The sequence below is a fragment of the Phoenix dactylifera genome, unplaced genomic scaffold (assembly GCF_009389715.1).
Source record: "Phoenix dactylifera cultivar Barhee BC4 unplaced genomic scaffold, palm_55x_up_171113_PBpolish2nd_filt_p 000802F, whole genome shotgun sequence".
Classification (NCBI taxonomy): Eukaryota; Viridiplantae; Streptophyta; class Magnoliopsida; order Arecales; family Arecaceae; genus Phoenix; species Phoenix dactylifera.
The window spans coordinates 41,943-64,549 of NW_024068169.1; the positions used below are offsets into that span (position 1 = coordinate 41,943).

The 22,607-nt window shown below is 36.6% G+C and overlaps 1 protein-coding gene across 1 annotated transcript in view; it reads right to left on the minus strand.

Annotated features, from left to right (window-relative positions):
- Positions 1-22,607, minus strand: part of LOC120103811 (kinesin-like protein KIN-14L) — an 81,574-nt gene that overhangs the window by 41,553 nt on the left and 17,414 nt on the right. The window contains 11 exon segments of the mRNA XM_039120425.1: positions 5,496-5,587; positions 9,691-9,812; positions 9,814-9,853; positions 10,510-10,639; positions 10,642-10,684; positions 10,902-10,946; positions 10,948-10,998; positions 11,000-11,035; positions 21,629-21,735; positions 21,899-22,069; positions 22,221-22,307. Of these exon segments, the coding sequence (XP_038976353.1) occupies positions 5,496-5,587; positions 9,691-9,812; positions 9,814-9,853; positions 10,510-10,639; positions 10,642-10,684; positions 10,902-10,946; positions 10,948-10,998; positions 11,000-11,035; positions 21,629-21,735; positions 21,899-22,069; positions 22,221-22,307 (924 nt within the window).

The following is a 22,607-nucleotide window of genomic DNA, read 5'->3' on the forward strand; positions in this document are numbered from 1 at the left end:
TAGTGGACAAAAGCAGCAGGCCAAAAGGAAAAATAGGAGGAAAGGAAACAAAAAGGGAAGAAAAGGTGAAAATAAGGAAAACTAGATGAGAATAGAGGATTAAAAGCATTTTTTAGAAAAAACTATGGGGAGGATTTAGCTCTTTGAATTGAATTGGAATGTAAGATGGTTCTTTTTGATTTTTCTCCTAATTTTGGGAGTTGGTTATTTTTCTTATATCCTCTTGAGCCTTAACTCTAATAGGCACAGGGTAAACCGTAAACCACTGGCTACCTAATTGGTGCCTCCTACTTTTAAATGATGCATGCGTCCATATTGGATTAAGTGGGGATATCCTGATACCACCACTTGACTGATCACCTCCGCTCATCAAAATGCAAGCCCCTTAGCCAATAGTATACACAGAGCATAGAGTACAAGGGGAAAAAAAGCACTTAAAATAGCCAGCCTCTATTGTATTCTAGAGGTCCAGTTAAAGTACAGGAATGAGTTGTAGCCACTATACTCCAAGGGTCAAAAGCATACTCTTTACGATCATCTAGGCGGTGCACCCAAGGTCTCTCCTTAGCTAATTTTGCTGCTCCCAACTTGAAAGAGAGCCTTCTCACCAAACTACATGCTCCTAGCTCAAACTAGATCGATGGTCCATAGATTCATGAGGTGGTAATACAAAATTTGCAAGGGAAACACCTCCCACCCCCTCTTTTACAAGGTATTCAAAAGATAATTTCCTACACAGCTTCAAGAGGCACCTTCTGATTCACTAATTGTAGTTTTCTGCTTAGATTTGGGATGCTTCATTCCCAACTATCAAATGCTATTGATTGGCACTGGATCTGTGGTCTTAATTCAAGCTAATCCTTTAAAAACCACATTTGTGGTGGACTGCTGCTTGTTAGTCCTTCCATAGCCATCATACATGATTCATCATCATTGAGCAATAAGCTGTGTCTTAATAAACATTGAACATTTGAGCAGGTAATTTAATGAAACATCGCAAGCCATGCCAAAAGCTACTTACTATGGCATGAATAATAGATGTTAGAAATGGATATAATATTTGCAACAGTTGTGCGACATATGACTTCTCCAAATGAGATTCTTCATATCCAAGCAATAAATATATCAACCAGGGACTGGAATATTTAAAAACTGGACTTTCCTTTCGAACCTCCTACTGCAATGTTATGAGAAATGAACAGAAGAAAATCCGAGCAAGAAAGCAGTGAAAAATAGCATTTTAAAAAAATGAAAGGAAGCATAAGCATGTCAGATAGTTCAAACATGACATTCCTATAATCAACTAATCACATTAAATTTCAGCTTTTGGTGTTATTTGTTAGATGTATGCCCTAGAACCAATTTTGGCTGACACATTGTTGATTCTAGGGACATAATTTTGTACTTGACTGTTTATTATTGAATAAATAAAAGGCATCTTTTCATTCATATTATTTATGTGTCTATGAATCGTCCAAGGAATTAATAAGATGATACATATTTCAGAGTTGAGAATTTGAGCCATGTATCATTGGTGATTAATTTCTAAATGCTCCTGATCAATGGATCATCACGAGGACGGTGATCGATCCGATCAGTGCACAGATCACTTTCCTTCTGGATGGAAGAGACTTGAGTCCACAGTGTAGGGACCAAGGTTCGCCATACCGGTACCGAACCCCGTACCGGTGCCGCATTAGTATAGGCGTACCGAGTGTCGGTACGGTACCGGTACGCTCGGTACCGACCGTACCGACATTGGTGTACCGATACCGGTACCCATCGGTACGGGTACGGTACGCTCGGTACCGGACCGGTACGCTCGGTACCGCCGGTACCTGACCGGTACAGCGAACCTTGGTAGGGACACTGAAGTGATAGTGCAGGTGCTTGTTAGAGAACAAGGATACTGAGCGTGACCAAGACAAGAAGTCACTTGGATGTCTATCCACTCGTCAGTGACTTGCTTGATGTTGCAGTAGTGTGACTGGTCCTTTGACCTGCGGTGCTTCGGCTACTCACAGTGAGGTTATTGTAGTTTGACTGCACACATACATGGTCTCTAGCCATATGGGTCCATGCAGTGTAGATTGGCTGCAGTAAGTTCACTGTAGGAGTAGGGTATGCACTATAAGGATCTATCGACCTTGATAGAAGAGGAGTGATCCTATGTGATTTGTTAGACTGAGTTCTAAGACCTTGGCCAGGGCAGTAATATAATGTGGAAAAGAGTTTTCCACTATCGAACTCAAGTCGAATAAATCTTGACATATGACAGACGATGGGGTTTGACGAGTTGTCCATGACCTCCGTCCTGTAGGGATCCACGATAGTAGGACTGTATCACATGTTAACTGCACCTAGAGGTTCATCTTTCTATTCTACTGGGTAGCCACTACATGCTGCTAGGTGTCACTGGTGGATGGTGGGACTCATAGGGATTATCTTGATGATCGATAAACCCTAATGAGTAGAGTTGGAATCGTTCCAACCCATTGAAAGGAGTTTTCAATGATATAGTGATAGAGATCACAATATATCTCACTACCAGTCAGAGTAGAACCTATGGGGTCACACACACTAGAAGTATTGACCGATCCGATGGTTGAAATCGTGATTAGGAATCACAAGTAATCAATTTGATTGATAAGAAGTTAAAGAAGGAACAAAGGGAATTAATTAATTGGACTTAAAACAAGAGTCCTACTTCGGGTAGGATTCCTAGAGTCCTAATTGGATTAGGACTGGGAATCCTACTTGGACTAGGATTCCTACTTGGACTGGGAATCCTAGTTAGAGTAGGACTGGGATTCCTACTTGGAATAGGATTTCCACAATCCTAATAAGATTAGGAATTTTGAATTAAGTTTGGATTCCTACTTGGAGTAGGATTCCTAGAGTCCTAATCAGATTAGGACTCCAAATTCAAATTAGAGTCCTAATTGGATTAGGACTAGAATTAAACAAATCTAATTGGATTAGATTTCTTAAGTCTAAATTAATTATTAATCTAATGAATCAACATGACTCCTAATTGGGATAGGATTGAAGAGTTCAATTGAGTCATGGTTCATTCAAGTCCTAATTGGATTAGGACTAGCATAGATTGAACCCAATTTTGGTTAATCCTAATTAGACTAGGACTAAACCATGAGAAGGGCACTAATCCTCTTTGGAAGAGGATTGGGTTAACCAAGTAAGAGGGGCATGAGCCCCTCTCATCCTTGATTAGGTGCGGCATGAAGAGAGGGGGCGGCGCCCCCTCTTGGAAAGTAGTTAAGGGCTCCTAACTTGTAGGAGCCCTTCATCCTTATAAAAGAAGGACTAGGGCCGGCGCCCTAGATGAAGCTTTTCTCCTCTTCAAGCCGTGGCCACCTCCTCTCTATCTCTCTTGGTTCAGCCGCAAGCAAGGTGCAAGCAAAGGAGACTTGGCGACTCCCTTCTTCCTCCTTTTGGCTTCAACGCGTGTGAAGAAGGAAGGCGCGAAGGGCTTTGATCTCTTCCTCTTCTTCATCCTTCTCTTCCTCCTCTCAAGTGCAATCAGAGTGATTGAAAGAGAGGATATCAGCCATCAAAGCTATCTCTGCAGGGAGCTAGCACCCCGGTGAGATAGAGAGCTTGGATCGGATCCTGCTTCGTGTGGATACCCGTAGAGGCCGGACGTTTGAACGGCTTCAAGCGAACCCTCTTCCAAAACCACGAATTCAGATTTGCGGTGATCATCTACCCGCGCAAGGTGAAGATTTGATCTTTCTAATAGTTTTAAAAGTTTTTAATTCTTGCCTAACTACAAACGGTTCATGAAACAACGTTCATGCGATGAACGTCGATCCCGCACATGCCTCTTCCGCTGCCATCTGATTTAATTTTTGAAATATCAGCGACATGGGCGGGTTCCCAACATTATCATGCACCAATATTGCTAACAAATTTTATATAGAGTAGACATAAATAAGCATCAATTCAATTAATATAAAATTCACTTGAAAGGAGTCAGAGTTAGCATTTGGATTTTAGAGCTATATGCACATCAATCCCAAAGAAGAGGCACAAGCAAAGATTAGTTTACATGGACGTCATCAAACAGACATTTTAAGCTAAATTCAGGCATTATCAATGAATTTGATATCGTAGACCTAAGTGTGAAAAATTTTTCCCAAGTCCAAACAGTTTTTGAAGCCATATCTACATGAAAGTCATGCCTATGATAACGTAAATCTCTCTCTCCCTCTCTGTGTGCGGGCAAGTGTCCGTTTGTGTGTCTGTGTGAAAGTTTTACTTACACTGTCAATCCTATTATAGTATTATGGTTAACGCTTGAAGCTATCATATATATTACCAAACAACAAAATATTAAGCAAAGAAATCTGGCATTAGAAGTTTGCATCATAAGCATGAAAAGAGATGTATCAGCTACACTAGCATGCCCATGACCTTCGAAATAGAAGCAGCAAATTGTCTCTGATAGTTGCAGAATGAAGTTACTTTGTATGCATTTTATACTTCTTTTTCACATTGATGATCATGATGATGATTCCCATTAAAAAAAAAAAAAAAGATGATCATGATGATGAGGCATTTAAACAATGAACAAGCCTAGCAAGTGTGAAAGCATGTTATCGTCAGAAAATAGAAGGAATGAATCTCAAGATTTTCATCTAAAATGGCCTAAAATATTCCTTGTCTCTTCAGCGGCACCTAGACGCTCTTGCCAAATTCATCAATAGTATCTCAGGAGAACTTGGGGTCAGGAGGTGAAAAGTGAAAGTTTTGATCTCAACTGCAATAAAATGTTAAGCAAACAAACTTTTTTACTTTGTATAAATTCAATAGAGAGTTCTCCATGAAGCAAATGAATAATGGATGTGTATTCCATGTACTTTAAAGGACCTAAAGATGAAAATCATATTGTTAAGTATTAGCAAAAGTATTTGGAACTTTGGGTGTTGTTGTGGAGTTCAAGCAAGGAATCCTACTTGGGGGTAATTGACAGATTAGATTCTTTCCTGTTCTTAAGTCTGCACAAGAAAAATCCAATACAGATGATAAAGCTAAATCATAAGTGTTTTGAAACAGTTAGGGGAGGGGGAGAGAGAGAGAGATAGCAGCTTTATGGCTCCTGTACTCATGGAAACTGTATTGCCTATAAGTACAATTCAGCTACCAATAATACACCTCTAATAGCATCATTTGTGGCCCATAAATTTAACAGTCATTAAGATTGAATACCAGTTTTCATTTTTCTAAAAGACTTCATATGGTCCAGCTTTTACCAAAAAAATAACCTTTCCACCGCCATGACACAACTACAAAGAGTTGATTGTCTCGAAAATGAACAAACAAATCACTGTGTGAACTACAAATACCTATCACTATCATTATAAATATCAATTTTGTCAAGCTAGATATTCTAACTGAAACATTGTTCACAGACACACGACATGCACATACAAGATTATCAATGCAAAATGTAGTCACATGAGAAGAATAATTACCCAGGGAGTCAGCAAGAAATTGCGTCAGCCTTGAATTTTCATATGGTATGATTTCTTTCTTCGAAGTCAATGATGACAAAACATCCCCCAACCTACTCCCACCAAAAAAAAAAAAAGACGAGTCGAGTATGAATAAGTTAATGGTGGCAAATGCTAAGTTAACTGATACATAAACAGGAGAATGATACCACGTAAAGTAAAAGGTGTAAGAAATCTATGATCAAATACATGCTCGCGAATTTTAGAATATCTCCAACTGAAAAGAAAAGCATTTTAATAAAACCAAACAGACTTAGAGCATTTTAACGTTTGCACCACTCCATCCTCCCATTATAATTTTAAATGGTAAACTTCTCTGAAAAAATTAAAATTATACAGCACTGTACAAATACTGCATGTTGAATCAGTAATCCTGGTCACGAAAGAAATTGATCAAACCATTTTAAACCACAACACCTTATTTTATCTTGCCATCAAATTTTTGAGAGATATCATGTTTTAGATAAATTGTTTTTGCCTTCAAATCCAGAGTCATGTATCTTAGAAAAGATTCTAACAAATGTTCGTAAGTCCTAAATTATGAACTTTGCAATTAAAAAACAACAAAAACAAATAACAAATCAGATATGAGAATAAACAGAAAGTGAAATTCGTAGACAACTCAGACATTACCTACAGAAAAGGAATTGGATTTAATTTTTAGCTGTATCCCTTATACTTACAAATTTGTCAAATGAAGGAAAATTTTAAGCAAAATCTATCAGTGACCTCCTATATGAATATTTACAATATTGCATATAGTATATAAACTCAACCATTTCAATTTCATTGAGAATGTCAATACCAAAATTTATCCAAAAAACGGATTTTTGTTTGTGAAAAAAGGATCAAGAGGTAAATGACAATTTTGACCTCCTTGAATAGTTACATGATTGTATGCAATAATATACAGCTCTATAATAGGCTTATTATATATGAAATATGCAATTTCTTTTTATGAGGTAAGATATGCAATCTCCTATTAGTGCTAGCTGTGCATATTATGGCTCAACTGTATAGAGCCCAAGGATTGTCGAACCGGTACCAGGTGTCGTACTGGTCGGCACCCGGTCTGGTTCGGTAGGTTTGGTACCGAGCCCGTACTGAAAGAAAACCAGCCAAAGCCGGAGAAGGAGAAGAAAAAGAGAGAGCGAGCAAGGGGGGAGAGAGAAGGATAGGCCGCGACGCCTGCAGAGGGCCACAAGGGGCCAGCAGAGGCCACAAGGGCGTGGAGGAGGCCGAGGCCGCGGCCATGTCCACTATTTCGAAAAAAATTTGAAAATTTTTAAGTGAAGTCAGCAAATCACATGCCGACTTCACTTAAAAATTTATAATTTTTTTTTCCACGGCTACATCCCTTGTTTCAAAAGAAACAGGAGAAGCAATCACAGCCTCCGCCGCGCCCTCGCAGCCCTCCGCAGGCGTCCGCAATGCTCCTCCCTCCACTCGCTCTCTCTCGTCGTCTTCTCCGGCTCCGGTAGCGAACTGGTTTCAAAGTCGGAACCGTACCGGCAAGCCACCGGTATGGTTCGGAACGGCGCAGAACCGGGCACCCCGGCAACCGGCCCACCGTGCCGGCAAGCCACCGGTATGGTTCGGAACGGGCAGAACCGTACCGGCAAGCCACCGGTATGGTTCGAAACGGGCAGAACCGTACCGGCAAGCCACCGGTATGGTTCGGAATGGGCAGAACAGTCCTTGATAGAGCCAAGCCAAAAAAAAAAAGCAGTTTGCGAAATAAGTAGAAATGAGAGAGAAACCCCAAAAGGAAGGAATAAGAAATTAGAGAAAGTTCGGGCAACTGTTTGCATATCTTTCTCATCATTGTCTCCAAGCCTTGCACCATTGAGCACTCTTCTCCCCTTTCTCCCTCTTTCTCTATCCTCTAATTACAATCTACTCCTGTTTTGTTTAGGCATAAACTAAGGCCAAGGAGGGGAAGGAGTGAACATTGTTCGAAGGACCGAGACCAAAGGGGGAAAAGCGATGACTGCACCCAAGAAGGGTGTGAGCACTTTTGGATTAAAGTGCTTTATAGCCAAAACACCAGTTTTGCCCTTTTTATTCACTGAAATTACTATTTTTACCCTCGTCAGTGAAGAGATTCAATAACTAAAAACCAAAATGCCAGTTCCACTCTCCTTATTCATCGAATAACCTATTTTATATCCTTTTCAATAATGAGCATAAAGAACCAGGTATACATCATTTTTTCTATATATTTATATATATTTGCTACATATAACATATATTATATAATGTATATAATATACAAACACCACATGCACCATGTACCCATGTTTTAATTTTTGGAGCTGCCATGTCAGATTCTTTAGGACACCTGACATCAATGTCCCATGTCCAAGTTACACTGATATTCATACTTGAGCTCATCTTAAGCTCAATCGAACCTTAATTCCCCTCTAATGCAGCCATATCAAACCTAAACTGCCTAAAGCTCGGCCTAGTTTATTTTGAGCCCCATAAACATAGTGCAACATGCATACCGCTGGCCCTGACCAGCATGAGCACAATATGTGATACTTCAATCCTTGCAAATAGGAGAAGACTTCTTGAGAGTTGAGAAAATCAAAAGCTTTAGCAAACTACCACCCACAACCACACCCCCCACCCATCCCCCCCCCCCCCAAAAAAAAAAAAGAAAGAGAAAAATTCTTTTTTATCCTAGACTCCACCATAATCAGTTACATTCCTATTTCTTCTACTATTCATCTGGTTGGTTTGCTTGAAACTAAATGGTCCATCAATATGAATAATTTACTTAGCAGACCATCCAAGCTTTAAACTAAAGAAGGTATAATTGATAGCACTTATAGAACTTGATCCAGCCAAATGGTCTGATCCAATTATAACACCAGACAACATGGCATGATTTTTTACATCATGTTATGATTTTTCAAAAAATCCATTAGACTATTAGTGACAAGCATCCCGAGACGAATCCAAGAGAAATTAAATCATTAAAAAACTATCTTCTACCAGCTTATAGAAGACTAGTTAAGATTTTCTGCAAGATGCCAATTATTCTAGGTGGTGAGGTTCCATCATCAACATTAACCTGAACCTGACAGTGGATTCACTATGGTTAAACATTTCTACATAAGACCCTTCAAATAATCTTCAAACAGCACAGTGTTTAGGAAAATAATGTACGAAGATGTCATCAATTCAGTGTTTGTTCATATTTTCAACTTCTAGTGCTAAAATGTATTGTAATAAGGAAAAAATGGAGCAAAACTTCAAATCAAATGAAGCATGGATTATGTAAGAAGGTAATGGACGACTAGGATCTTTTGTGCAAGTTTAAGGTAGCACAAGGCCAAAGGTCAATTTACGGAATTTCTTTCTGAATCTGAAACACAAGTTATAAGATTTTAAGAGACAACAGTACAGTAAGTGAGTTTTAGCCTTTCAATAAGAGAGATTGTTGAGCCTAATTTTAAAGTCAACCATTTTAAGGATTAATATGTGATTCTAATGTTTACCAGATTTGCAAATCCATATATTTGGTTATGCTTAAACTGTCGAAGTACAAATTAGTATGATAATAGGAAATACTGCAGGGAGGAAAACCATCAAGGAAGTAGTTTCTCTTTTACGCCATTTTTCCTTTTTTTTCTTTTTTTGAGGAGCACGCCAAGGATTTGGAATTGGAAAGTTAATGATCGTTTTGTCAAATACAAGCTTAGGATTTGGAAGGATAGAACTGAAAAAGAATCAAAATTATATAGGAAGAAAGGTTTCAGAAGAGACAGTGAGGAAGATAGAAGTTCAATTCATCACCAGATTTGTTAATTTTACAAAATTTTCATGTCAAGCAGAAGCACAGAACAACACCAAAACATAGAGATGTATCATAACAACCAGCAAAAGAAAAACATGACTCTGTGAAAAAAAAAAATGTCAGAATTCAGTAGGCAGTGCACATGCTTGTCATTCCATATTCAGAGCTAATTATGCAGACAACATGGAAATGATATCTGTTAAAGATAAAAATATGCAATAGCTAAAATATCAGTAACAATTAATCAAAATTCAAAAAAGCAAGTCTTCTCCAAATATTCAGAAGAAACAAGAATACCAGTGGAAACTAGACAAATTACAGCAAAGAAAGATATTATATACCAACACTTACGCAGAAAGTGATTTTGATACATGCAAAAGGTCTGTTACATGATCCCCTCTAGCATCTTCCACATGTAAGCACTCACTTCCAGGTAAATCTACAAGAGAAAGCTTGCTGTACAAACTTTCCCCTAGTGATGCTATTGGTATAGTGTATATGAATGGTGACAACCCTGAAAATAATAAGCATAGCAAGTCTCAAAAAAGCTGCATATATTTTTAAGGCGATCCAATATTACAAATTTTAGAACAATATGGCCATAGAAACTAACCATGGGCGCCAAATTCATGGGCTAGCAAATTATAAAAAAAAAAACACAGCAAGAGCCAAAGATAAACACAATAAACCAGGCAATAGCAAGCAGAGGCAAAGCTAGGATAAATAAATAAGTAAATAAATAAAGCGAAAAAATAAACAAATAAGTTCAACATCAGAAGAGAAGACTGGTTGAAGAGCATTTCAAATGTCACAAAACATGTTACAAATATTTAGTACATCCCCGTCCCAATGCCAGAATCAAGACACCACTCAAACGACAATAGAAATGCGAAAAATGCATCAGGAGGAATAAGTATACATCCCACCCAATCTCGGGGAATCTGAGAATTCAACCAGACCTAAAGGTTTCAATAAATTCATGCCCTCCTCTCAAACTAAAGCTTCCCATAGAAGCACAGAAAGCACATGCAAAAAACTTTCATCGCTCATGGTTTAGAAGGTTCATGCAAGAATCTCTAAACCTAAAGGAACAGCTTCTAGCAAACTAACAAATAAAAGGATTTTCATCATTAAAGAAAAAGACCAAATTCAGACTATTCATCTACATACAGATGTGACACGGTGGCCTTGCAGAATCTCTGCCTCGGTTCGAATTGCCTCTTTAGTAACATAGAAAAGTCCAAAGGATTATCAACTTTCTCTTGCACAAGTTCCACAAATGAATCTTGGGGACCGATGGAATTCTCGATATGCTGTTTATGGATTCTCCTAGCAAATCTTGAACCTATCATGATAGCACAAATAAGCAACATAATAACATCAAGAAATAATGTCAATAAAGGGAAAATGCACAGGAATCTAAGCGAACAATGTAAGCAGTTGTAAAAAATATGGTTGAAAAGGATAATGTGTTTGATTAAAAAATGCTGATACAATAGAATGATATTAAACATGTTGACACACATTATAGTGAAGCACAATGAAGAGAACAATCGAGAAACCTGCTCATTGTAAAGCTCAAAGGCCGTAACATAAAAATTATATTGGAGCTGTGGATGTGGTATCTGAATTGGATAGATCAAAGAGCTCCTCAAAACTCCCGTTGGTACAAACCACGCTCATGGCTAGATCCTTCCTTGAAATTGCATAACAAATTTAATTATCATTGGCAAGCCAGACAAAATGCATTTTATATCGGAAAACTCAGAATTTGGAACAATCAAAGTTGCATGAGGCTACTAACTTAGGCATGCTTCAACTAACAAGTACCGATTTGGTGGAAGAGAAGGTCATACCACAAGAACAAAGTTAACTAACACAAAACAACTGAGGAAATCTAAAATAATAGCATATGTGCAAGTATATGTGAATAGCTATAGTCTACCTATAAGCATATATTAAAAAAAGAAGAAAATAATAATTTATGATATAGATTTCATAGGGCTTTGTATTGTCTATCAAATCAGAGGTTTCCAAGATTTATTCTTTTGCAGGACGTGCATGGAAATATAACTGCCATGGTTTGACCCACAGTTCCAACTTCAATTTAGATCTTGATTCTTATTTTTTGTCTCCATCTCCTTCCATTTCCTTGACTTCTTAGCTAATTGCAAACTCATAAACAAGAACTGCACATCAATGGCTTCTAAATAACAGAATTAATCTGATTACTACGGAACATGATTAAATTATATTAGTTAAGGAAATGCATAGAACTTTATTGTCATAACAGTCTTAACTAATGCAAGAGAGGCTGTCCCCGGTTTTCGTGGAAAGGAATGCCCCACATCCTAACACATGAATGGTGGATGTCTTGTCCCGTCTCAGTCCATTTCTTGACTTCTCTCATCCCGACACTCAAGATAGTGGGATGCCCCACCATCCCATGGTATCTGGACCATAGAAACTCCCCCAGCTGATGTCTCATTGGAGGTATCAATTAGAAGTAGAACAATGAAGAATTATTAGCATCACCTCTATGCAAGGATGACAAACTGATTTAAATGTCTGATTGGTAGTTCACACTACGAATTGGATCTCCACATCTAACTGCAATGCAGCAACCAAAATAACGACAATAAATCAATGTTCAACCAAATCATCTATTGGTAGCTTGTTGCCAAACATACCTGCTAACAACTTCCATCTTAGTATGCAAAAAAAGCAGTGAATCTAATCAGATAGTGCCATGATTCTCGCCTCCTTTTACAGAAAGAATAAAAACTATACCGGGAATCATATATTCTTTTCTACATCATTTATGAAGAATTTTTCAACATTGAAGGAACCCACATCTTGTCGCATTTGATTATTAAAGCAGAACAAAGGCAAATAAATAGCAGTTCTTGCCCATCCGAGTAAAGGGAACCAAATCATCTGAAATGATAATTTGTTCAGATTCCTTCTTGCAATGTGACGCAGTTAGGTGATTTATCTAACCAGGTGTATATGCCATGATGCCATCTACTTTAATAGTTTATGCACACATGTATACATGTGTTACAAAGTATGCATGCATCCACATAACTACTGAAATACAGTACAACCATGCTCAAACCAACACCATTGGCAATACACTTCAGATATGTAGTCATGGTACTGGGCATCGTACCAGTGGGAGACTAGTAAGGTATAGTATTGTACGTACCATACCGACCCAAAGTAGTATACAAAAGGAAAAACCATTTTTTTTTGTTTTCAAGGTTTTTAAGCATCCTTTATTTAGTTTTGAGTGGAAAATAGGGTTTTCGGAGTTCGTTTTTGATGTTTAAATGTAATATAATTTAACTTTTTTTATGTTACATGACTAAAGAATAGTTTGATTATATAAAATTTGTTAAATTAACTCAGTATAACATTGAAAATGTGAGGTACTTATATTACAAAATTGAAACTGTAACATATATGCATCTCCTCAATTCCAAATCAAATGTCAATATCCCTTAGTGAATTAAGAACCTAAACCCTCCCTTGTTCACCCTTCCAATCTCTCCTCTCTTTCTCCTCTCCTTTCTCTTCTCTTTCTTCTCTCTTTCTGCTTTGTTTCTCATTTCCTAGTTGGCTCACAAGTGAGACAAAGGGAGAAAAGGGTGTAGTGACCTCTGTCACATCCATTATCAGAAGAAGGGGTTGTTAAGGGCTTAAACCAGGCCCTTACAAGGCTGAGATATTCCAAACTGCTCGGTTCTGAGTGGTTCGGATCAATAAGGACTTAGAACCAAGCAATTGTTCCCATTTTGTGCCAAGACCACCAAAACTCCCATTTTGTGGTTGATACAATACAATACCGACTGAACCAGGTGGTTCGATCTGGTATGTTTACCATAGATGTACGAAAGTAAGCAACTAAGCTAAGAATTGCTAGAGAGCTATTCTTACAGGCAAGGTCGCTGTACCGGTCGGTACGAGCATACCGGTACCCGTACCGGATGGATACCGTATCGGTACACCAATATCGGTACGGTCGGTACCGAGCGTACCGTACCGTACCGACACTCGGTACGCCTATTACTAGTGCGGCATCGGTACGGGGTTCGGTACCGGTACGGCGACTTGCTTACAGGTGATGCACAACAATCTATCTTGTTCGCTATGTAACATTCCAAATTTGGGCACTAGTACCTCAAGTTGATCCAAAATAAGGATTTTAACTCCTTATAAAGATGTAACAATATAGGCTCATAAACTAGTATAAACAAATCAAAGGTTGAGATATGGTGCCCTTGTGTATTCTTCAATTTTCATCAATCATATATTCTAGTGATAAACTCAATCATTGCCAATCCCCAAGCCCAAATGAGAATTGTGAGCAGTGTATAGGGTTGGCATCAGGATGATAGCAAATCACAAATAATATGTCCAACTATGAAATGTGTCCAAACCTGATGTGCTTGAATGTTAGGCATCCTCTGCTTTATCCAGAACACCATGACATAACCTGATTATGTGGAATAGGTTGTTACGTCATCACCCATAAGCACATGCTAACAACGTGACTAGTTGAGGTAAGAAATGGGTAAGGTTAGTTAGGTCATCTCCTATAAGTGATGCATTGCAATGCAATCGATGTAGTGACAAATGAACAAGGATATATGTAGATTTTGGGAGCCTTCTAAAAGGAAATGTTGCACAATAGTGTCTGATCAGAGGCCAAGTAGACAAAACAATTGCATCACATAAACCCAGAAGAAGGTAAAAAACTTTTGCCAAACTGGAGGATTAGATTTATCACTCGGGCTGTTTTAACTTTGACTAGAAAAGTAAAGAGGTATGACACAAGAATAAATGTTGCTTGTTTACAAGAATGAAACGAAATGGTGATAAGCATGGTACGTCTTATCTATGCATATCGAGCACACCCTGTCATATCGATACAAAACCGATATGTGGTTTGGAGGGGGGGGAGGGGGATACTGATATCAGCACGCCAAACGACCCCCCTATTAGCATATCGATACTGCACCAAGATTAACTAGTATGGAGTCCCAGTATCAAGATTGTGAACCTTGATGGTCAGTCTAGAGATACTAATGATTGTTGTTGACTTTTATATGGAGAGAAGGTTAATAAGAGAAATTAAGTAGGAATGAAGCAGATAAAGAATTGAAGGATAAATTATAGATGTACTAAGGATAAGTGATAAAAGAGCAATTAAAATTGTTTTAAATCAGGAGATTATTGATGTAATTAGTGGTTATCACCTTAAGGTAGGGTTGAAAGGAGATGATTAAAAAACAATTTTGGAAGGAGACTAAATGGATTGAGACATAAGTGGTGACCTAAATAGGCACGTAAGACGAGTGGTATGGGATATGAGAGTTAGATGGTGGACATGGTTTGTTGATAGTAATTTAATGAGATATTCAAGTATTAAATTATAATGGCTTAATATAGCAATTTCATATGCATATTTTAAGAAGAGATAAAATTTAGTAACCTTTAAGTGGATCAAATCTATAACATAGGTAATACCAAGGGAAAGTGTAACACGTGGAAACTTTTAATATATATAAAAAAAACTATGTGTTTTTTTCTACTTATACTAGGATTATAAGCCAAGTCCATTAGAGAGTTACTCCTATATTGTTCCAGCCTGAATAGAAGTGTTTTGGAATTTAAATGGGAAACCTTTCCTGACCAGCTAAAAAATATAAAGGCTAAACAATGTAAGTAAGGGATGTTCCTATTTTGTTAATGATCAGGGTAAACGGTACAAGGATAGTATCTCTAGGAATTTGTCTCAAGTTTTAAGTGGTCGGAGTTGGGCTCTTAGTATTCAGATTAGTTAGTTGGATTAGAAATTAACAGTCCTAGTTGAACAGGATTGGTAAGTGACCAATAGTTGCAGGAATTTTTATGGAGCAGCCATAATAGTTTATGTACCATGAGATAAACATGGAGCGGCAGGGTTCTTTAGTTACAATGTCAGTCAACTTGGAGAACAACCCATCTCCTGCTTTTCATGGGGGGTGTTTGAGTTTGAAAATGAATCCTTTTGAGCATGTGACTGAGTCAATATAAAGGCTTTATGAGAGAGTTCATAGGAATCTTTGAAAGGAAATTAGAGTGCTTGTATAAGTGGGCAGTCAGATGGATTATAATACTAAGCTTTTATATCTTGAGCTGTAGAAGAGCGTGGGCACCCCTATACAAAGCTGGGAGATTTCTTTGTGCTTCATAGCCATGATCACGCCCTCCTGCAGTTCACTTCAGAGGTTAGCAATTCATGAATTAGAACGTCTTGAAGACAGTCAATATCAATTCGGTCCTTGGAGTTCTAGAAGCAAAGTTTTATATATTTTTAATATTAATTAAATGTATAGCCAAATTTCTGCATATAGTATTGAGTTTCAGAATTTCTGAATATTAGAATTTCTGCATCTGTTTTTAATTTCTGAAAATTAATTTACGGGGAATTGGCATATAGTATGTAGCTTCAAAATTTCTAAATAATAGAATTTCTCATCTGTCTTAATTTCTAAAAATTAGTTTTCTGGATTTGTGCTGAGTTTTTTTTTAAGATTTCTGCATATTATATTTCAAAAAGTTAATTTCTGGATATAACAAATTATGCATATTAATTTTTGTGCAATAAATCAAAGTAAACTAAATTTCAAAATATCATACTTTTTGTATTTCTATAAAATAGAGTTCTGGTCAAAAATTTCTGAAAAATATTTTTTCTGGAGATCTATATATCAATTTTCAGATTATTGGCTGTTATGTTTGTATAATATAATATATGGACTAATTTCTGTAAACTGAAAAATATGCTATTTAAGATGTACAATAAATCACAATAAAAATCAGATAATTAAAATTCTCTATAATACAATAATTTAAATTTTGTATGATGCATTTCGGGGACATAAAAATATTAATCTGAAAACTATGAGCATAATAAAGTAATTAAAATGTACACTATTTTGAATAAATAATATACTTGATTTTAGGTTGATCAATTTCCATGCAGGCTTAGGATCATATGCATGCCTCGCGGTCCTCGATACCGAACCCCGTACCGGTGTCCTTAGCACTGTATCGGTATGATACGGTACGAAGTTATTTCGGCGTACTGAATATCATATCAAGTAATTATTAGGTTAGTCTAGATTCTAGGGGAATTGAGGATTTAGAGTTTTATTTTAGAATTTATCATGGCCATATTTTGATAAAAAAAATAATTTTGGATATTAGGTTTTGAAGGAAATTTTCAGAATTAGTCGGATTTATCTGCTAATTGTGCTCCTAAGGTAAGTAATGATCCACCTGAACTCGATATTTCAATTAATTTTTTTATATCAATTTTTGGCATCAAATAAATTACAAATTGATTTGCGTGCAATTTATGAATTTTACCGCACTATGTTTTCAAATAGAAAATACAATTTGTAGTTCAGGAAGTAATATTTTTACTACCAAGTTTTATGCATGCCTTTTATAATTCTTATATGGAATACGTATACATTGTTATGCTATAAAGAGATCTGGTACGTTTTGGATTTAGACTCCCAGCCTAACTATGTTTTGAACACCATCAATAGGGGTTAATATTGGTACTTTGACCTATTCTGAGACTTGAATGCTATGGATCTACTTCATAGGGATCTACTCCAATAGGGGTTAATATTACTATGGATCTACTCCACAGAGGTAAATGCGGTACTACGGACCCCACTCTGCAGGAGTTAAGTGTGATACCATGGACCAAATCCACAGGGGTCAAGTGCGGTACTATGGGTCTACTTCATAGGGATTAAAAGTACTTTAGACCCTACCATAAGGATAATATGGTTATAGTCAAAAGGTTGTTACTTCAAAACATTATATTTTAAATTGAATTTAGGAATATTTGACAATACTGGATATTCTAAATTTATTTATTAAACTATAATGATTTGTTTATATGCTTATTATCAAAAAAAATATTTAATTTACTAGATGGATTATCTAGTTAGGTATTCATTACTTACTGGGTTGTTGAGCTTAATTGGTTTCATTTTTCTTCATAGATTCAAAAATTAGTCACTAATAGGATACTATTATAAACGTGTAATTAGAGGCAAGAGCAGAACGTATCGACATATCTAGCACTAATATTAGTTTTGTAGTTTAATATTGGAAACATTTTTATAGGTTCTTATTTTGATTTAGTGTTCAAAGAATATTTAATGTAAGACTAGTGAACAAAAATACTTGGATATTTCTTGGATTTATTAATTATTAAAATTTGGATTTTAGTTACTCTAATTTTATTTCGCTATGTTATTTATGATATCATGATGGAAGCCTTGCATGCTTGCAAGGAAGTGCCTATGAGCATGCCGGTAGTTGCCATGTCCCCATCTCACGACTTCGGATCTGGGGGCGTGACAAAAAGCATAATCGCACAACATAGACTTGTAGTTTCAAATGTATATACTAAATAAAAGAAGAAAAAAATAAATAAATACCTACTGATAAGATGGTGGAATTTAAAAGAAGCATATATAAAACCTTTCAAGAGCAAATTATCAAAGGAGGAAATTTGGAACTCAAGTACGGAGCCAAATAAAATGTAGGAGCAGATTGTCGATTGTATCAAAAGAGTAGCTAAAGATATTCTTGGAGAGAGAAGAGCAAAAGATATGAACATAATGATACTTGGTAGTCGAATATTAATGTCCAAGATGCAATTAAGATAAAATAGACTTGCTTTAAGCAATGGAAAGACACAAATCATACTGAAAGATATTGAAAGGTTAAGAGCCTAAAAAAGATACAGAAATGTAAAGTAAGCTTCAATATGTAGCACACAATAATTTATATGACCAATTGGGTTCAAAGGAGAATGAGACTGAAATTTATGGAGCAACAAAAGTAAGGAGAGGAAACCTAAGGATATTGATCAGGTAGGATATATTAAAAGTAACGATGACAGGATATTGGTGAAGATAATGAAATTAAAAGAGAATTCTGCTAAAAAGATCTTCACAAAGAAGCATGATAAGGGAAGTGTCTATTTTTATTTTGCACTATTTATAAAATTGAAGGTAGCTATGAAAAGGATGTATATGAAATACATGTTGAGATTTGGAAAATTATGAAAGATTCTCGTTAACATGGCTTGCTTACTTATTTAATAAGATTTTGAAATAAAAAATAATAATGAAGGTGGTATACAGAATACTATGGTTATCAAGGAGTTAAACTTGAGTCTCTCTATGGCGTCATAGGAAAGGGACAACTAAATAAACACTATGAAAAAATGGCAATAGTCTCTCAGAAAAAAATTTGATGCATGCCTAAAAAGGTCAACAATGCAAGCTATCTCTTCTCTTAGGCAATTGATACAAAAATATAGTGAAAAGGGGGGAAAGCATGGATTAAAGCATCATATAGAACCACTCTAAACTTGTCATGTGGTATCGGACCAATAAGATAGCAGACTAGCAGTATTAGTCCACTCCCTTGAACCATACCAACATATGATACCACATCTTACTTTTGATGCCGGCACCATCCAAGGTTTGTAAAAACAATACTGGGAACGATACTAATACGTTACTGGTTTGATACAGTACATTTGGTATTATATGGTAAGCACCTTGGACCAACATAGGCCTTGGCCAAGATTGGCCGTCTCGTCTCGAAACACCCGATTTGGGGCATACCAACCCGTACTAGGTCAAAATAGGGACAAGACAGCATATCGGGTTAGTACAAGCTCCGAACCGGCCTGAACAGACCCAAACTGAGTAGAGTTGCCCAGCCTTGCTCGGTTCGGTGCCCATCCTATCCCAACAATAGAGGAGAGGCTGAGAAGGCCTTCTTTGCCTTCTCTGCTTCTTCCTCTCTATTTTTTTTTTTAATTTCAGCAAGAAGAGGAGAACACACCACATTCTTGCAAGATTGAAGCCAATATCAAGGTATAATCCCTCCCTCCTTTAAAACTTCGTCTCTCCCTCTCCCATTTTTTACCATTTTGAGGCTCAAAATAGGCCAAAAATAGGGAAAATGAGAGGAAATCATGCGAAATTTTTATCTTTTGGCAAGATGGCATGATATATTATAGATCAAAGGATGCTCTAAGTAATACCAAAGAAACCACGATTTCTCATTAATCATATAAATTTTTAGATTAAACATATATTTTTGGATTAAAAAATAATAAATAAAATAATGTTCAAAAAATTCTGTAGAATTGGTAGCATGTTTGAGGCATGCATGCTACTTGCTAAATCAATTTAGTAGCAATTTATTTAAATTTGGGTTGCACAAATCTAAGCCCCAATTCAAATAAAATTCCAAATTAAATGGTGATTTGCGCATACCCATCAGCTAAAACAATATATGTAGCACCCTACTAAGGGTACTACACTAACTGGAATTAAAATTAATTTTTTAGATATTTATTAACTAAAAATTAATCAAAAAATATTTCAAAATTATAAAACTCATTAAAAATGTAGCATGTATAGATAATGTAGAAGCATTTTCTGAAGTAATTTAGCTATTTTTTGCATTACAACATAAATTCTTTAATTTTTAAATAATTATTCAAATAATGTTCGATTTAAACAAAAATAAATATGGACACATCTAGTAGGGTTCTACATTAATTTGAATTATAATTAATTTTCTATATATTTAATAATTAAATATCAATTTATTATATAAAGATTAATTAATAAATATTGAAAATATAAAATTATAAAATTAAGTATCGTGTACAAATAATATAGAAGTATTTTCTGAAATAATTCAATGATTTTTTGTATTAAATTGTAAATTCAGCAATTTTAAATAATTAATTAAGTAATTATGAATTTATATAAAAATGCATGACGTGTTCGTTACATTTGCAGAAATGAATCTAGAGAGGAAAAAGCAGGAGCAAGAGCATGGCATAAGTTGGGATTATGGGATGATGCTTTCAAGTCGGCACCACGAGAGTACATATACAATATAATGAAAAACCACCAAGGACATATATGCTAGGGTATTCAATTATTATGCAGTGGCGGAGTATAAGTGCAATTTCAATCGCAATAGGCAAATTGGCTCGCATGAAGGATTAGCGCTAAGCCCATATCTTATACATAGACTTACTACCAACCAAGGTCTGCCTAGTGCCCCATACCAACCATACAGTACTGATAAGATGTCGTACTAATACCAAGGTTCAATTCGGTATATGAGCCAAATATCAAAATATAGTGGTGTAACTACTATTTATTTATTTAAAAAATCTAACTAGAGAAAAATGAATAGACGCTACCAGGGTTGGCGGAACCGTCCCAAACCGTATGATTTCTATCATACTGAATCGTCCCAGCGGCGGACTGGGACGGTTCTAGCAACGGAAACGAATCCGTTGTCGGAGGGAGAGAAGGAGAAGGAAAAAGAGGAAAAGAGAGCAAGCAAAGGGAGGGAGAGGAAGAGGAAGGGAGGCCGGCGGAAGGTGGCAGAGGGCCGTCGGAGGCCGACGCTCGAGCCACAAAATTAAAAAGCGGCCAGACCCCTATTTCAAATGAAACATGAGACCCAGCCACGGCCCCGCCTCCTGCCCAGGCGTCGGCCTCCCTCTCTCCCCCTTCTCTCTCTCTTTTCCTCCCCCGTCTCCTCTATTGTGCCGGTACAGGCACGGCACGGCACGGCGTAAGCCTGTACCGACCCATGCAGACGGGCAACCGATCCGGTTCCGGTACCGGCACAGCAGACCATGGACTCTACATTGAAGTAGTAAAGGTAAAAATGTAAAATACTAGACAATTATATATTACAGAAAGGATGATACAATAAAACAAATATTAAAAGAAACAATAAGAACATATGATTTTTTTTCAATATTTTCACATAAGAATTGTAAGAAAGGAAGAGTATGCCCAAAGTCCATGAATTTTTTTTGCTCAAAATTTTAGCATTATCAACATTTAAAAGAGCCAACATAATTTGTCTTATGGATCATAATTGCATCTTTCACCAAACAAGCTCCAAACAAATTGCACACAAACAAAAACTTCGAAATAATGCAACAGGATCAACCAAGACATAAAGCAAAATAGACATGAGCTAACAAGAGTATACAACCAAATCCAAGTAATAAAAGGACCACAACCGAATCCAGGCAAGGATAATGAAAATTAAGAAGTGCATAGGTTCAGAAAAGAAAAAATTAGGTGGAAAAAGAAAAAAACTAAGACTAAGAGAAAAAATCAAAAGAAGGGCAGTAGAGTATGAGAGGAACCATTGTATGTGTTTTTCCGGAACGACTTTGTCCATATGCAAATACAGAAACATTGTATCCATCCAAGGCTGACAGTACAAATGGTTGAACATCATGAAAAATTTCCCCTGAAAGTGTTTGTATCACGGAATCAGCTACAAGAAGCCAGATAAACAGAATGCACAGTAATATTGCCTAGAGTAAGAGACATCTATATAATTTTAACAAAAGACAGAAAAAAAGGAGTAGAAGTGACCATCTCAAGAGTAGAATATTGCAACTGATTCTTACCTTGTCCAACATGGGGCCCATAAACCCTATCAAATTCATAATCCTTCTTGGGATTGGTAAGAGAATCATCACCAGTGTTTACACGGATGGTAAAATCGTCGGGAAACTCAACTATAGATGGGCCCTCATCTTCAAATAGTGGTCTTGCACGACAAAATACCTTCACATTTCCTGAAATTGAGATGTTGCATCCACAACAGAAAGCCAGATCCAGAAGAAAGAGACAGTGAGAGCAATGAAACAAATTTCAACCATCAAAAACAAAGAAGAAATGGCACATTCTCCAATATATGCAATCGAAGGCTTACAGATATATTAGTACCTTTGGCAGTTAACAAGTCATTGAACAACTTTTTCTTCTCATTGATCAAAGGACTAATTCTGGCCTCAGTTTCAAGAGCAGCTTGATCTGCAAGTAAGAGGGAAGTAAACCGTTAGCTTAATATAGAACTTCAGAACAACAGGCCATTTAATAGCTAAAGAACTATCTATAAAGCAATCACCACTTCAATGCTTGTATCCCAAAAACTGGAGACATTACTATTATAGCGCCAGAAAATAGAAGAAGGCAGCAAATCTAAATCATTTGCAACAAGGAAACATAATGAACCAATGACAACTTGAGACTGAAGTGATAGTTTAATCTGGCTAATGCAATAACCATCTGAAGGCAAAAATGGTAAACTCATGAAGCACAAGAATGCAGCCA